At 36.7% G+C, this 17,445-nt stretch overlaps 1 protein-coding gene across 1 annotated transcript in view; it reads left to right on the forward strand.

Moving 5' to 3' along the window:
- Positions 1-17,445, forward strand: part of cbfa2t2 (CBFA2/RUNX1 partner transcriptional co-repressor 2) — a 32,965-nt gene that overhangs the window by 3,466 nt on the left and 12,054 nt on the right. Inside the window, exon 2 of the mRNA XM_052130161.1 lies at positions 15,218-15,361. Coding sequence (XP_051986121.1) covers positions 15,244-15,361 — 118 coding nt within the window. The 5' untranslated portion in view covers positions 15,218-15,243. The remainder of the gene's footprint in view (positions 1-15,217; positions 15,362-17,445) is intronic.

Genomic DNA, 17,445 nt, shown 5'->3' on the forward strand with positions numbered 1-17,445 from the left:
ACAAAACATAATGATTGTACATAAGAACTAATTACACATGCAAACACAACAATGACTAAAGGTTAGCATAGCATGCAGACATGATTTTAGTCATGAGATTTCACAGAGTGAGTTTCATTCTGTGCCATTTGAGGCATCACTGAGTCTGTGTCGTGTATTTGGCGCCATCTCCTGGTGGCCATATGTAACATTGTGCTTCATGTGGATTATCTAATGATCTATACATCTGATTATCTTGTGTGTGGACTCGTTAGAAAGATAATCACAGACTCTAAATAATCATATGTGATATTTTATGTTCTGTTTATTTTAGTAATGAGATTTCACAGAGTGAGTTTCATTCTGTGTCATTTGAGTCATCATTGAGTCTGTGTCATGTATTTGGCGCCATCTCCTGGTGGTCATATGTAACATTGTGCTTCATGTGGATTATCTAATGATCTATACATCTGATTATCTTGTGTGTGGACTCGTTTGAAAGATCGGCGGGCTCAACCGAGATTAAAGGGTTAACCATGGTAATTCTTGTGGATCCTATGGTATTTGTAGTAAAACCTTAATAACCACAAAATTCTGATTTTTATTGCCCTAGTTTTCATTTTCATGTATTATTACTATGGTTTTACTATATGTATCAAGGTTAAAATATGGTTATTACAGTAAAACATGGTTAATTTATTAAGAGGGCACGCAAAACTATATCCCAAAGTTTTTTTTCCCACCCTGACCTCTGAGGTGCTCCATAGTACTATGGTATTTTTTGCACTGTGAAGGTACTTCTTTTTACATTTTATGTATTCGGCAGACGCTTTTATCCAAAGCGACTTACAGTGCACTTATTACAGGGACAATCCCCCCGGAGCAACCTGGAGTTAAGTGCCTTGCTCAAGGACACAATGGTGGTGGCTGTGGGGATCGAACCAGCAACCTTCTGATTACCAGTTATGTGCTTTAGCCCATTACGCATCACTGTGTAATGGTACCACCATGGTTCTGTTTTGTATGGGTGATTTTAACACACACACACACACACACACACACACACACACACACACACACATATCATTCAGCAGCTGTTGAGTAATGCTAAAGACAGGAAGTTCTATAGCCCTTCCAAATGAACGCTAACTGTTGTCATGTCATCAAGGGGCCGACTGATCCAACCGATTAGCCCTAAAACAACCGGTTACTGTTGCGTCTGACGGCGGTGTGTGTGCGGCCGGTGTTCAATCAAACCATTGTTCCTCCATGCACCCACTGACTCTCCATTAAAACCTTTGACCTCCCGTGTGGCCTAGGATTGAAGCCTCGCTGGACATCAGAGTGCACGAGTGAAGTCGTAGCGCTGGGTGGGTGGCGTTCAATGACCCCGAACAGCACTTTGTGGCCCTCATTGCTCGCTGGAGGCCCCTGAGGGCCCTCAAGAACTCCAGATAGAGTCGTTTTTAAGGGCACCACAATTAGCGAAGACCTAACAGGGCTTGATCTAACGACCATTGAAGCCTGTTGATGAGTATGCGCGAGTGAAAATAAATAGTGGCGGTACCATGATACAGAGATAGTATTTAAAAGAATATAGGTGTCAAAAAACATAGAACATTGTACTTTTTTATTAGTGTGTGACGATGGTTTTTTACAAGGTATATTTTACGTTTTATAGCACTATATGTTTAGTATGGGTCTGCTTCTTCTGCTTAAAACTGAAATAGCTGGTTCTGGAGGTCCCTAAAGTGGCTAGTTTAATGTTTAAAGATTTGGTTCACATAGTCGACAGCATGTTAGCATACATCTGGACTTGAATATTACACATGCACATTTAACATGAGGCATATGTCATGATACAGCTGGGAAATGGATAGTTTTGGCTACTAAACTGCATTGAAACAAGATTGGAGACATCAGTTAGATCAGGCCAGCTGTGTGTGTGTGTGTGTGTGTGTGTGTGTGTGTGTGTGTGTGTGTGTGTGTGTGAGATACAGTAGCAATAAGAATGACATTTACATTTCAACAGGCTTTAATCAAGTGACAGCTTGATATCTGTGTTTTTAGAATGAAGCTGTAACAGCCAATCAGAGCAGCCGCTGAGTTGAGATTGAATTCCCAGCCAATCAATTAGTCCCACAGAGGTCAGACTGGCAGCAATTCAATGAGCTCACGATGCTGTTGATGAGCAAAATGGCAGCGCCACACAAACACACGTTTTACGTTTGTAACTCTTTATTTTAAGGGTCCACAATAATGCATTAGTTAAGCATGAATAAGACATTAATTAATCATTAATTAATGATTGTAGAGTAAGGCTCTACAGTAGAGTTAGCCATCATTTAGAACTATTAAACGTCTTATTTTTGAGTTGAAAGTTATGTAATTAATGGTCTATTTTAGAGATCCATCATGAGTCACGTTTAATAAACAATGTTCAGCCAGCAATTAAGGATTATTAGTATTGGCTTTACAAAGCCGTTACTTATCATTGTGCCACCCTGCGTCCACATGCATGGACATTACGCTTTGGCTTCGCTATAGCTTCATTTAAACAAACAGATCTCAGTTCAGGACACTCGTTAAAGTGTTAAAGTCATGTGACAAAACAACATAGAGCCGAGTTTGTCTTTGGGAGAAACCGCTACAAAACTACATCCAGTAAGAAACCTTATTAAGTGTTTACATTAAAACATGTTTGAGTCAAAAGATTCATCTCTAATTTAATTCGATATGCCTTTTTTTTTCAATTTGAGCGATTTATTGCGAAACAGCAGCTGTTAAACACAATGACCACATACGTGGACTATAGGCTCATTTTCCAGGAAGCAGAAAATTTTTGCTTTCAGAGGCTTTATATGGAGTTAGGATATAAATAAGGTGCATTTCAAACTGTTCTGAGACCAGTGCAGACAGACAGCACACTGGAGATTAAGTCGTGCACTAAATAGGGAGCAAGGGAGCATCCTATAGCTCTCCTATAACTGTTCTGAGACCAGTGCAGACAGACAGTACACTGGAGGTTAAGTTATGCACTAAATAGGGAGCAAGGGAGCATCCTATAGCTCTCCTATAACTGTTCTGAGACCAGTGCAGACAGACAGTACACTGGAGGTTAAGTCATTCACTAAATAGGGAGCAAGGGAGCATCCTATATCTCTCCTATAACTGTTCTGAGACAAGTGCAGACAGACAGCACACTGGAGGTTAAGTCGTGCACTAAATAGGGAGCAAGGGAGCATCCTATAGAAATGACTAAAATCTTCTATTTAAGACAACGTAACCCCCTGTTCTAAAGTTAAATTTCACCTAATCAAGTTATTGGATTGTTTTGCACTTATTAAGTGGTATTTTAAGTTTATTGAACTGTATTAAGACAGTAATTATTAATACTAGTTTACAAAATTGTTACTAATGAACTTCGTTAATGAACTACAACTAGTGAACTAATTGCATTCAATGAAATGAATATTGAAATGAAGACAAATTGATTAATTTATTAAGTTTTTACAATATTTGCAATAAACTATAAAAAAGTTCAGTTTTATTTGAGTAATTTATTAGTTTGAAAGGCTAATATTGTTTAGTAAACTTGAAACAGAGCATTAATTACATTACTTTCTACACAAAAATTAGACATTTAATACGTTTTAATTTATGGTTAGTAAAGCCTCACTCGACATTCAGTTCATTGTTTGTATAGTTAATTATTGTAGACCCTTAAAATACATTTTTACCTTATTTTTTTTATTATTAGATTTGATCATCTCAGGAGTGTCTAAACAAACGAATTAATACAAACGTTATCAAATGAAAATATAATAAATAATAAAAAATAAATTTGTCATTCATTTCATCCCAAATTTGAATTCCCTAAAATTCTGTTTTACTCTTTTAATAAAATGTTTACGATTATAATAATTTTGTGGTGTCGTAAATAGTTCGTAGTCTTTCAATCGTTTTCAAATGGTCTTAAAATGGTAATTAATCGGGTGTTTTTAAGCTTATTCTATTCATATAACCTCTCAAGATCGTGTCTAAAAGCTCCAGTAATAAATCAGTTGGAGAGATTTGAAGATTCATGATCCGTGTCACGATTGTCAGCCCACTGAATTGAGAGTAAGACTATAAATCAATAAAGTTAATATGACTGATATTGATGCTCATGTGTGTTTTAATTGGAAAGGCGAGAGGATTTTACATGCAACATGTGCAGTGCATTGGCCAGACTGGAGTGGTGTGTTATTTGTTCAGTTGTCAACATGCACGAGTCTTGCTCAGACACACACACCCTCATGCACTGCGAGAGAGAAACAGATGTGTGTGTGTATTGTCAGCGTGTGTATGGACTGATCGGCACCAGGTGCAGCCATTGTTTTGCTTCCCCCTCTTTCTAGTCCTGTCAAACTCTTATTTTCTATCTCTTTATCTTCTCTTTTCTCATTTCCTTCCTCTTTCCCTCCGAAGAGGAACAATTTACAACTCAGAGGTTGCTCGTTTGTTGCTCAGGAGATTTAAAGGGATAGTTCACAATGCTATCGAGTTGAGTCTCAATGCTATCTAGGAGAAACAATTGTGATGTTAAAGAGGTTTCTCTCAAAATAGCGACACGCATAATAATAATAATTCCTTACATTTTATATAGCGCTTTTCTAGGCACTCAAAGCACTTTACATAGCATAGGGACGCTATAGTGCGCCAGAACGCCTACACACCACACACCAGCAAATGGTGGGGAGGAGAAAGTAGAGTGATGTAGCCAATTCAGGGATGGAGATTAATACAAGGCCATGATAGATAGGGGCCAATGGGGGGAACTTGGCCAGGACACCAGGGGTTACACCACTACACTTTACAAGAAGTGTCCTGGGATTTTTAATGACTACAGAGAGTCAGGACCTCGGTTTAACATCTCATCCGAAGGACAGTGCCTTTTTACAGTATAGCGTCCCCATCACTATACTGGGGCATTAGGACCCACACAGACTATAGGGTGAGTACCCCCTGCTGGCCTCCCTAATACCTCTTCCAGCAGCAACCTTGGTTTTCCCCAGGAGGTCTCCCATCCAGGTACTGGCAAGGCTCAACCCTGCTTAGCTTTAGTGGGCAACCAGTCAAGAGTTGCAGGGTGATATGAGACTGTTTTTGGCATACAGTAAAAGTAAACAGCTTTAAAATGAGAAATGTTTGAATTCAGATTGAGACAGGAAGTGCCAAACAAAAACATCTGAAAAGCAGGAGAATTAAGTTAAATTCTCAATTTGTTCTCCAATTAGTCTCATTGTTGTCTAGGAGAAACAATTGAGATATGAATGAGATATTATTGTTTTTTTTATTTCATACGTCAACTTTTGGTGTCATGTTATCGAGGTAACCCCATATTGTGCCTTACCTAAAGTTTCTCTTTCATAGCTTAGATATGTTTCATTAAGTATCAACTTTGTCTCAGACGTTTCTCCTAATATTTCTAAGGAAACGCACCATGTGACATAAATGAGACTGTTGTTGACATACAGTAAAAATAAAGATCTTTAAAATGAGAAAGGTTTGAGTTCATATTGAGATCTCTGACTTTGGATTGGAGACTTTGGTATCATAGCAAATCTGAGCACAGTTTGAGACATTGTTGAGATCTCGTCTGAAACTCGAGAGGAGACTAGTGAGATTACTGCTTTTGTTCTAATGAGAAACATCTGAAAAGCAGGAGACATAAGTTAAATTCTCCATTTGTTCTCCAATTAGTCTCATTGTTGTCTAGGAGAAACAATTGAGATATGAATGAGATCTCATTTGTGGTTTTATTGTTTTTATTCCATACGCCAACTTTTGGTGTCATGTTATTGAGGTAACCCCATATTGTGCCTTACCTAAAGTTTCTCTTTCATAGCTTAGATGTGTTTCATTAAGTATCAACTTTGTCTCGGATGTTTCTCCTAATATTTCTAAGGAAACGCACCATGTGACATAAATGAGACTGTTGTTGACATTCAGTCAGAGTAAAGATCTTTAAAATGAGAAATGTTTGAGTTCATATTCAGATCTCTTAGACTTTGGCATCTTGACAAATCCGAGCACAGTTTGAGACATTGTTGAGATCTCATCTGAAACTCGAGATTAGACAAGTGAGATTACGGTTTTTTTTCTAAGGAGAAACATCTGAGAAGCTGGAGACTTAAGAAAAATTCTCCATTTTTTGTATAGTGAATCTCATTGCTATCTATGAGAAACAATTGAGATGTTAAAGAGATCTCATTGAGATCTGATTTTTTCCCCCCATATTTCAACTTTTTATGTGATTTTAGCAAGGTAACCCCATATTGTGCCATACCAGGAGTTTCTCTTTAATAGCTCAGGTATGTTTCATTTAAGTATCAACTTTGTCTCAGATGTTTCTCCTAAACTTTCTTCGGAATTATAAAAATCGACACAAATGAGACAAATGTTAAAGAGAATTATCCCTATATTGTACCATACCAGAGGTTTCTCTTTTATAGCTCAGGTTTGTTTGATTAAAGTATCAGCATTGGCTCAGATGTTTCTCCTTATATCGCTTGAGAAATATTCAAATCAACAAGAATGAGACTGTTGTTGACATTCAGTAAGAGTTAAGATCTTTAAAATGAGAAAGGTTTGAGTTCATATTGAGATCTCTGACTTTGGATTGGAGACTTTGGTATCATAGCAAATCTGAGCACAGTTTGAGACATTGTTGAGATCTCGTCTGAAACTCGAGAGGAGACTAGTGAGATTACTGCTTTTGTTCTAATGAGAAACATCTGAAAAGCAGGAGACATAAGTTAAATTCTCCATTTGTTCTCCAATTAGTCTCATTGTTGTCTAGGAGAAACAATTGAGATATGAATGAGATCTCATTTGTGGTTTTATTGTTTTTATTCCATACGCCAACTTTTGGTGTCATGTTATTGAAGTAACCCCATATTGTGCCTTACCTAAAGTTTCTCTGTTCATAGCTCAGATGTGTTTCATTTAAGTATCAACTTTGTCTCAGATGTTTCTCCTAATATGTCTAAGGAATTACGTAACGTGCAACATAAATGAGACTGTTGTTGACATTCAGTCAGAGTAAAGATCTTTCAAAATTTGAGAAATGTTTGAGATCTCATGACTTCAGATCTCTGAGACTTTGGCATCTTGACAAATCTGAGCACAGTTTGAGACATTGTTGAGATCTCATCTGAAACTTCGAGATTAGACAAGTGAGATTACTGTTTTTTTTTCTAGGGAGAAACATCTGAAAAGCTGGAGACTTAAGCGAAATTCTCCATTTTTTGTATAGTGAATCTCATTGCTATCTATGAGAAACAATTGAGATGTTAAAGAGATCTCATTGAGATCTGATTTTTTCCCCCCATATTTCAACTTTTTATGTGATTTTAGCAAGGTAACCCCATATTGTGCCATACCAGGAGTTTCTCTTTAATAGCTCAGGTATGTTTCATTTAAGTATCAACTTTGTCTCAGATGTTTCTCCTAAACTTTCTTCGTAATTATAAAAATCGACACAAATGAGACAAATGTTGATGGGCAGTAAGAGTAAAAGTTTTAAAATTAGAAATATTTGAGTTCATATTCAGATCTCTGACTTTTAATTGGAGACTTTGGTATCTTAGTAAATCTGAGCACAGTTTGAGACATTGTTGAGATCTCATCTGAAACTCGAGATTAGACAAGTGAGATTACGTTTTTTTTCTAATGAGAAACATCTGAGAAGCAGGAGACTTAGGTTAAATTCTCCATTTGTTCTCCAATTAGTCTCATTTTTGTCTAGGAGAAACAATTGAGATATGAATGAGATATTATTTGTGTTTTTCTTTTTTTAATTTATTCCATAAGTCAACTTTTGGTGTCGTGTTATCGAGGTAACCCCATATTGTGCCTTACCTAAATTTTCCCTGTTATAGCTCAGTTGCGTTTCATTTAAGTATCAATTTTGTCTCAGACGTTTCTCCTAAAATGTCTAAGGAAATATGTAAATCAACATAAATGAAACCATTGTTGACATTTTGTAAGAGTAAAAAGCTTTCAAAATTTGATTCATATTGAGATCTCTGACTTTGGATTGGAGACTTTGGTATCGTGGTAAATCTGAGCACAGTTTGAGACATTGTTGAGATCTCATCTGAAACTCGAGATTAGACAAGTGAGATTACTGTTTTTTTTCTAAGGAGAAACATCTGAAAAGCAGGAGACTTAAGCGAAATTCTCCATTTTTTGTATAGTGAATCTCATTGCTATCTATGTGAAACAATTGAGATGTTAAAGAGATCTCATTGAGATCTGATTTTTTTCCCCCATATTTCAATATATTTTAGCAAGGTAACCCCATATTGTGCCATACCAGGAGTTTCTGTTTAATAGCTCAGGTATGTTTCATTTAAGTATCAACTTTGTCTCAGATGTTTCTCCTAAAATTTCTTAGGAATTATAAAAATCGACACAAATGAGACCAATGTTGATGGGCAGTAAGAGTGAAAGTTTTAAAATGAGAAATATTTGAGCACATATTGAGATCGCTCAGACTTTGTCTCAGACTGTGCTCAGATTTACTAAGATGCCATTGTTGAGATCTCTTCTGAAACTCGAGAGGAGACATTACTGGGGACGTAATCAAATGTCTCAATTTGTGCTCCATTGCAGTCTATGAGAAACCATTGAGATATTAATGAGATCTCATTAGTGATTTTTCTTTCCTATGAGCTCTTTCTCTCGCTCTGTTGTGGGATTTGGACACAGGTGACTGTTGGAGACCCCAGATGTCCGTTTGCACCCCCATCAGCTCCATATGGTGTTAGAACAGAAGGAGAAACATGGAGACGAGGGGGTTGGGGAAATGGACACACACACACACACACACACACACACAATGATCTGATAGCTTAACCCTTTTGTATTCGTCTTTACACCCCCAATGTGGGTTTGTTATGCCGTTCTTTGGCCAGAGGCAGTACACAGCTTTCAAAGCTTTTGTCATGCAGTCTTTAAATGATTTCTAAACACTTAGTCTTGCTGCACTGAAGCGCTTTTAATGGAAATTCATATATCATTTTAAACAAAGACAGGTCAGGCTTTTAAATCAACGCTTTGTAAGTTTTGGGGGGGGGGGGGGTAAACCATATTCGCATGGGTTTAGTTATATTCGTAGAGTCGGCGTTTGCATTCAGAACCAAATCAGACGTGTCGTATTGTTCTTCATTTTTTCACATTTAAATGTAACAACATTCATTTCTGGAGGACCACTTTTAACTCAATGTCCCGTGTCCATGTGTACTTTGAATACTAGCAAGAAAGATTAGGCCTTAATATATGAGGACACAGTTGAGCGCTATTAAGAGTACATGAGATGTGTCATTTGACCAGCATGTATTGAAAGTGATGTTTAATAGCCGTTGTTTCACTTCACAACACTGTATAGACACTGAATGCATACAGTGTGTTAAATCTCTCAGACGGGATTGTAACAGGTGGTGGTCAGGGGAAGCCACACATTTGCTGTTGGCGAATCAATATTGATCTGTAAAGATAGTTTCGAGCTGTGCTAACAAACCGACCCGAACCCCAGCTGTGTGTTTGTGTAGAGGTGGAAGCGTGTTTAATGTGGCGTGCTTGTCTCGGGTGAAGGCGAGAACGTTTACTGCCTCGTGGATTTCGGCCAGATTCACTGACTGATAACGGAGGCCCTACACCTGCCTGAAATGACAAACAATTCATTGGCTGTGACACGACTGGACAGGTGAAAGCATCTTCTGCTTTGAATAATAGGGGAAGGCTTGATTTTTGTAAGTTATGATTTTAATGTAAAATGTTTTGCAGTTGACTGATTTGGATTTTTAATGACTGATGCAAATGGCCAATATAATGTTGATTTATAGTGTATAGATGACTTGTTAGTTATAATTATTCATATTAATGATGCCATATTTTATAAATGATGAACTGTGTGTGTGAGTGTGTGTTTTTGTGTGTGTTTGTGTGCATGCGTGCGTGTTTGTGCGTGTGTGAGTGTGCGTGTGTGTTTTTGTGTCTGTGTGTGTTTGTGCGTGTGTGAGTGTGTGCGTGTTTGTGCGTGTGTGTGCATTTGTGTGGGTGTGTGTTTGTGCATGTGCGTGTGTTTGTGCGTGCGTGTGTGTTTTTGTGTGTGTTTGTGCGTGCGTTTGTGTGTGTGTGTTTGTGTGTGTGTGTTTGTGCGTGCGTGTGTGTTTTTGTGTGTGTTTGTGCGTGCGTTTGTGTGTGTGCGTGTGTGTGTTTGTGTGTGCGTGTGTGTGCATTTGTGTGGGTGTGTGTTTGTGTGTTTGTGCATGTGCGTGTGTGTGCGTGTGTTTGTGCGTGCGTGTGTGTTTTTGTGTGTGTTTGTGCGTGCGTTTGTGTGTGTGTGTTTGTGTGTGCGTGTGTGTTTGTGCGTGCGTGTGTGTTTTTGTGTGTGTGCGTTTGTGTGCGTGCGTGCGTGTTTTTTGTGTGTGTGTGTTTGTGTGCGTTTGTGTGTGTGTTTGTGTGTGTGTGTTTGTGTGTGTGTTTGTGCGTGCGTTTGTGTGTGTGTTTGTGTGTGTGTTTGTGCATGCGTTTGTGTGTGTGTTTGTGCGTGCGTTTGTGTGTGTGTTTGTGCGTGCGTTTGTGTGTGCGTGTGTTTGTGTGTGTGCGTTTGTGTGCGTGTGTTTGTGCGTGCGTGCGTGTTTTTGTGTGTGTTTGTGTGTGCGTGTGTTTGTGTGTGTGCGTTTATGCGCGTGTTTGTGCGCGTGTGTGTTTTTGTGTGCGTGTGTGCACTTGTGTGTGTGTGTGTGTTTATACCTCTATGTATTGGTATTGCACAACCACCAGTTTTTTATTTGTTTTATTTTACTTGGTTTAACAACAATGGCCATCTTTGTGTCATGGCACAAATCTCCATATCTCCGCAAAAACAAAAGTGACCTCTAGAGCTCATTAAAAGCAGGGCTGGACTGGGAAGAGAAATCGGCCCAGGATTTTATATAGCAGCTGGCCCAAAAGTACATCCGCTGTCCTTTTCTGCATAACGCGGCGGCTCATTTTAGCTTATCGTGGCTCATTCGGCCCGTTTCGTGGCCGACTCACCATCCCGCTCGGTTCTCCCGATGGCCAGTCCACCCCTGATCGGCCCCAAAATGCGTCGGCCCACCGGTAAAATGCCCGGTATGCCAGATTACCAGTCCAGCCCTGATTAAAAGGGACTTGTTACAAGCTTCATGTACATATATAAACAGTTTGCACATTCTTGTTCTATAGATTTAGAGCAGAAGTCCTCATGTAATGCTCAAGATTGCTCAAAGTTCCACTTTTAGGGAAGGGTTGAAAATCAGGGTTATCCCACCAATATAAATATATATATATATTTAATGATACACAATATATACTATAAATATGCATACGTATAGATGACTTTACATCAATAATTATTAATATTAATGATATAATTATATATAGTGTATATATTAGACCATTTTCAATGATAATGATATATTATTAATATTACATAAATGATAAATAACACAACATATATGATAATATGATAATTTAATGATACACAATATACAGTATGATAACACACACACACATATATATATATATATATATACACACACAGATGGCTATATACACGCATATATATATATATATAAGACAGCTTTTCCACAATGATATAAATAACAATAAATATACACAACTTTTAACTATAAATATTCATAAATAATGTAATATAAATAATATTATGATGTAAATTATAAATAACATTGTTATATGATATAATATTTAATAATACTCAAAATGGCTCAAATGTTAAGAACATTTATTTTACACAACATTAACTTAAAATTTCAATCGAAATTGTATTTATGCATCGACTGTCTTTTGTTTTATTGGCCAATCAGACTCAAGCGATATCGCACATTACAGTCGTTTGACATGATGCATAATATAGCATAATATTTTATGACTCTGAATATGGCTCATCCAATCAGATTTTAGAACAAACTATATTGTGTTTATATTCATGCATACAAAGTTTAGTTCTGGTCTTATCAGTGAAACGGTGGAACGTTTATCTCGGCTCTACAGGTTGAATCTGTTGGTTATGCCGTTGTTCTCCACAGGTACAATCAGAATAATCATTCGTAACAGAAGGTGGATACGGGAGGGTTTGAACATCCTGTGGAGTGGCATGAAACCAAATGGCTCGATTTCCTGTTTCCCCAGGATTCCCTCTTATTCTCTCTGTCCTTCCCATGTTTGTACTTCCTGCCTCCTGGAAGGAAACAGGTGTACATTAGGGCCAACCTAATGATTCAGAGCGGGGCTCAGGTGTGCTCCAAAACCACAAAATTTGTGTGTACACGTCTGCAAAAGTGTGTCGCACCTGTGACTATGGACGTTTCGTTCACGGGGTTACAATGGCTTTATTCTGCCCTTTGTTTGTGCCTCACAATAAAATCAGTCTCTTTTGTTTACCAACACAGTCAAGAATATATACAGGTCATAATTCACCCCAAAATCAAAACAGCAAAGATGAAGCCTATTTTAAGCCTATGACGTTATATGACAATTAAACGCATTTAAACATGTCAGTATCCTGCTGTCATGTGAACATATCTCATTCTCGCTACTTTAATGTGGATACAAATATTATTTGTGGAGTACAATAGTAAGTATGACTGAAGGGAGCATATTTTTGTATAGAATTTAATTAAAAAAGAACATATGCGGGTCATTTTCACCCCAAAATTCAAAGGAAAAAAACGAGAAATTTTATTTCGCATTAAAATTTTTTTAATTGTAAACTACATTTGTAACGTACAATAAAGCACATCAATTTTACGATTATGTAAGCATACATAATCGTAAAATTCGTACATTTTTCTAACAAATATAAATTATTATTAATTGTATTATTTAAATTAAATAATGGTGTCCAGGCAGGATACTTTTCATTACTGTATTTAAAAAAAAAAATTTACCCACATAACGGTAATAAAAATATGATTATTTTTTTTTTTATTATTTCAGAATAATATGCTTAATTGGCAGCAGAAAAATGTCAGATATTTTCCTAAAAATATAGGCTTCATTTTCCTTATGCAAAATATATTTTCAGGGTTTCTTTTCCCTGTTTAATATGAAATAAAAATATTAGGGCTGTCAATCGATTAACATTTTTATTTGAATTAATGACATGGTGTCCCGATTAATTAATCGCGATTAAATAGCATATACGAATATTTGCTGAGAAAGCCCCTCATATAACAATAACTCAATATATAATGATTATACATATATTTATATCAATATATAATTATACATAGTTATTTTAAATTACCTCGCATTGCTCGCACGAGTTTGACCGCTGGATTATAAATGTGTGTTTAAACTCGCATTCGCACGAGTAACACGAACCCGCGAGTATTCCCCCTTGTCTTCCGGAAAAGGACAGGAGGAGGGGCTTCTACGACTTGGTTCATAGTAAAGTACAACCAATAGATGGAATCAAGTAGACGCGCATATTTTTGAAACTTACCAGAAAGTCCGACTTCCTCGCTCACTTTCCTCCAAGCGACGTCTTTTTTCGTCCGGTCTCTGTACATGTATGACGTTGTGTCGTACGATTCCGGTTAACCACACACACACACACACACCGCTACAACAATGTTTACATCCATTTTTCCATATTTCTTCTGCTACTACGCCAGTACGTCAGTGACATCCGGACAATCTCAATGCTGATAGGCTTTCCCGACAACGCGTCATACGCAAGTTTAAATTTTTCAACTCGCGCGAATGCGCAAATGAAGCAATTCCGCGTGTTCGAGTCACGCCATTCACTTCATTCGCGTCGACATTGTATGTATTCCCGCCGTGTGTAATCGCGAACGCTCGCTTCGTGTTGGATGTGAACGCGTGGTGCCGTCCTCGTGGTGCCGTAATGACTCGCCTTAATCCGGGTGGCGACGGATGAATCCCAGCTGCCTCCGCGTCTGAGACCGTCAATCCGCGTGGCTTGTTGAGCACGTTACCATGGAGACATAGGACGTGTGGTGGCTTCACGCCATCCACCGCGGCATCCGCGCAACTCACCACGCGCCCCACCGAGAGCACGAACCACATTATAGCGACCACGAGGAGGTTACCCCATGTGACTCTACCCTCCCTAGCAACCGGGCCAAATTTGCCACATTATAGCAACCACGAGGAGGTTACCCCATGTGATTCTACCCTCCCTAGCAACAAGGCCAATTTGGTTGCTTAGGAGACCTGGATGGAGTCCCTCAGCACGCCCTAGGATTCAAACTCGCGACTCCAGGGGTGATAGCGGTGTCTTAACCACCAGACCCAACCTTACTTTTCATTGTTTAAAAACTATACGGAGTAATCGTTCACGGAGAAACACATTCACTGCTGTAGTTTCCCATGAATAAACATTAAACAAAACACGCTTTTCACCATGAAAAGCCGTCCGTCCATGAAAAATCGTCTGCTAAGAAGCGTTTCATGACCTTTGACAACTCGATCTGTGTGGGTCTATTAGCCGCCTTTTGTAAAGGCGTTTTCTCTGGTCTGATATACTCAAAATGAGGCCGATAGCTCCTCTCACGGTTCTTTTAGAACAAAAGTGCCTCTGAACTACGACTTTTGGGCCTGGTGGTCCATTCACAGGCAGAAAGGATGCGTTTAGCCCTTGACGGCTTTTGTGAAGGCTAGTTAACGAGCGTGAAATGGCCCGATGCGCCATTCTTATGCGCTCTCAATGATGACCCATTCTTCCACAGGACAAAAGCTGCTTCATTTGCACGTCAGCTGTCGGGACTCCATGGTTCTTAAACATCTGGTGTCCACCAGAAAGGAGATGATGGGTTTAGCGAGGGTGTGTACGATTGAATTGTGTTTTCGCTTGGCTCGCTCTGGAGTGGATGGCCTGAAAATGTATGGCAGTTTTGGTGTTTCGGCTCAATTGGATTGTCTAGCTTCCTTTAAACTTGAGTTGCAAATCAATGCACACTTGCATTTCAATGCATAGGCCTGTTAATTGCATTGTTAGAGACACAATGGCTACATTTGTGAGCTTGAGGCATCCACATTTCATTCGGTTTTATTGGCAGAGAGTCTCATGTCATGAATGCAGCACAGTTGATTTGATATTAATGGCAATCACTAAAGAGAGAATCGCTGATGTGTCCGTCTGAAGCTCATTCTTCTCTCTGGTTCTCGTTTTCAGTCAGCGGAGAGAAGAAGGTTCCTGCCATGCCCGGTTCCCCAGTGGATGGAAAGATTAATTCCAGACCAAACATCTCCGCTATGCCTCCTCTACCCTCAGTCAACCCCAGCGGACCACGACCTGCGGCGTTCTCCACCACAGCATGTGAGTCTCTCTCTATCTCTCTCTCTCACACATATGTGGCTTTCACTACATTAGTACATTGATGTGACACTCACTTTATTAGATACATTAAAATGGCAATTCACAACACAAAAATTACTTTTGGAAACATTTGTATCATATTAGAGGTGTATCAAAGTCATTTGGACATTTTTGGGGGTCTTGAAGTAAAAGATGTCATGTGGTGCAACCGTCCGAAAACAGTTAAAGATCAAAGATTCTCAATAAAAGCTGAAATAATAATAATAATGATTAATATATATATATTATTAATATTTGAAAAATGTTTGTCCACCATACCGAAGTCATTCAGGTAACTATTCTGTTGTCATGTGACAAAAATAAAATAAAATGGAGAGGGGCCCCTTTAGACCCTTATGACTGTAAAGTTTATTTATTTATTTATTTTTATTAGATTATATCAGACTTTAGACATTGTTATAAAAATGCACATTTTGTTCAGGTCAAACGGAGTAACCCTTAAACTTCTTTTATTAATTATTAATTTGTGTAAACACTCAAGGTGGAATTAGAGTATTTTTTATACCTTTTACTTGGTTACACTATTTTTTTTTTTGTTTTGTTTTTCCTATTTTTGTCATTTTTTTTAAAAAATTTTATTTATTTTTCAAATATCAGATATTTTGACATATTTGGGGGAAAAGGCACATTTTGTTTATTTGAGCCCTAAAAAAATTTTAATATTTAAAATATAATATTTTAATATTTTTTTTTTTACATTAATTAATTAATTACTTAATTAAGTTTCCTTTTTTTTAATATCAGATATTTTATTTTATTATTATTTATTTTTTTATATATCAGATATTTAGACATTGTTATGAAAAGACGCTTTTTGGCACATTTAGGTCAAATGGAGTAACCCTAAAAAATATTTTTTTACATTTGTGATCCTCACAATTTGTCATTTTGGAATAATTTTACCTTGAAAAATATGTTTAAGAACTTTTTTAATTCATTAAGTTGTGTAAACACTCAAGGTGCAATTAAAGTATTTTAATATAAATTGTTTTTGTTTTTCCCATTTTTCCCCCATTATATTACTATTATTATATGTTTAATGGTCATGCTACTTGACCTTGCTATTATTTATTTATTTTATTCAATCTTTTTCTTCAGGATTTTATTTATTATTAAATATCAGATATTTTGACATTTTTGTGAAAAGGCACATTTTGTTCAGGTCAAATGGAGAAACCCTTAGAAAAGTTATTTATATTTGTAACCCAAATTTTTTAAATATCTTTAAATTAAGTAAGTTGTGTAAACACTCATGTATTCAAGGTGCAATTAAAGTATTTTAGAACATTTTACTTGGTTACACTAATTGACCTTCCAATTGTTTTCTGTTTTTCCACCATTTTTTTTTCTTTTTCAAATATCAGATATTTTGACATTTTTAGAAAAAGGCATATTTTGTTCAGGTCAAATGGAGTAACCCTAAAAAAACTTGATATTTGAGCCCTAAAAATTAAATATGAGTAAATAATATGTGTAAAAAAAATTTTTTTAAATTAATTAATTCATTATTAAGTTCCCCCTTTTTTAATATCAGATATTTTAATTAAAAAAAATAATAATTAAAAAAATAATATATATATATATTTTTTTTAAGGGTTACTCCATTTGACAAAATGGGATTTTTCATAAAAAGTTGAAATATCTGATATTTAAAAAAAAATCTCTCTCTCTCTCTCTCTCTCTCTCTCTCTCTATATATATATATATATATATATATATATATATATATATATATATATATATATATATGAGAGATTTTTTTTTTTAAATATCAGATATTTCAACTTTTTTATGAAAAATCCCATTTTTGTCAAATGGAGTAACCCTTAAAAAATATATATATATATATATATATATATATATATACATATATATATATTATTATATTTTTTACATTACTTTTTGAAAAGTTTTACCTTGAAAAATATGTTTAAGAACTTTTTTAATGTATTAATTATTAAGTTGCTTAAACACTCTCATGTATTCAAGGTGCAATGAAAGTATTTTAATTACTTTTACTTGAT

This window comes from Xyrauchen texanus, chromosome 7 (assembly GCF_025860055.1).
Source record: "Xyrauchen texanus isolate HMW12.3.18 chromosome 7, RBS_HiC_50CHRs, whole genome shotgun sequence".
Classification (NCBI taxonomy): Eukaryota; Metazoa; Chordata; class Actinopteri; order Cypriniformes; family Catostomidae; genus Xyrauchen; species Xyrauchen texanus.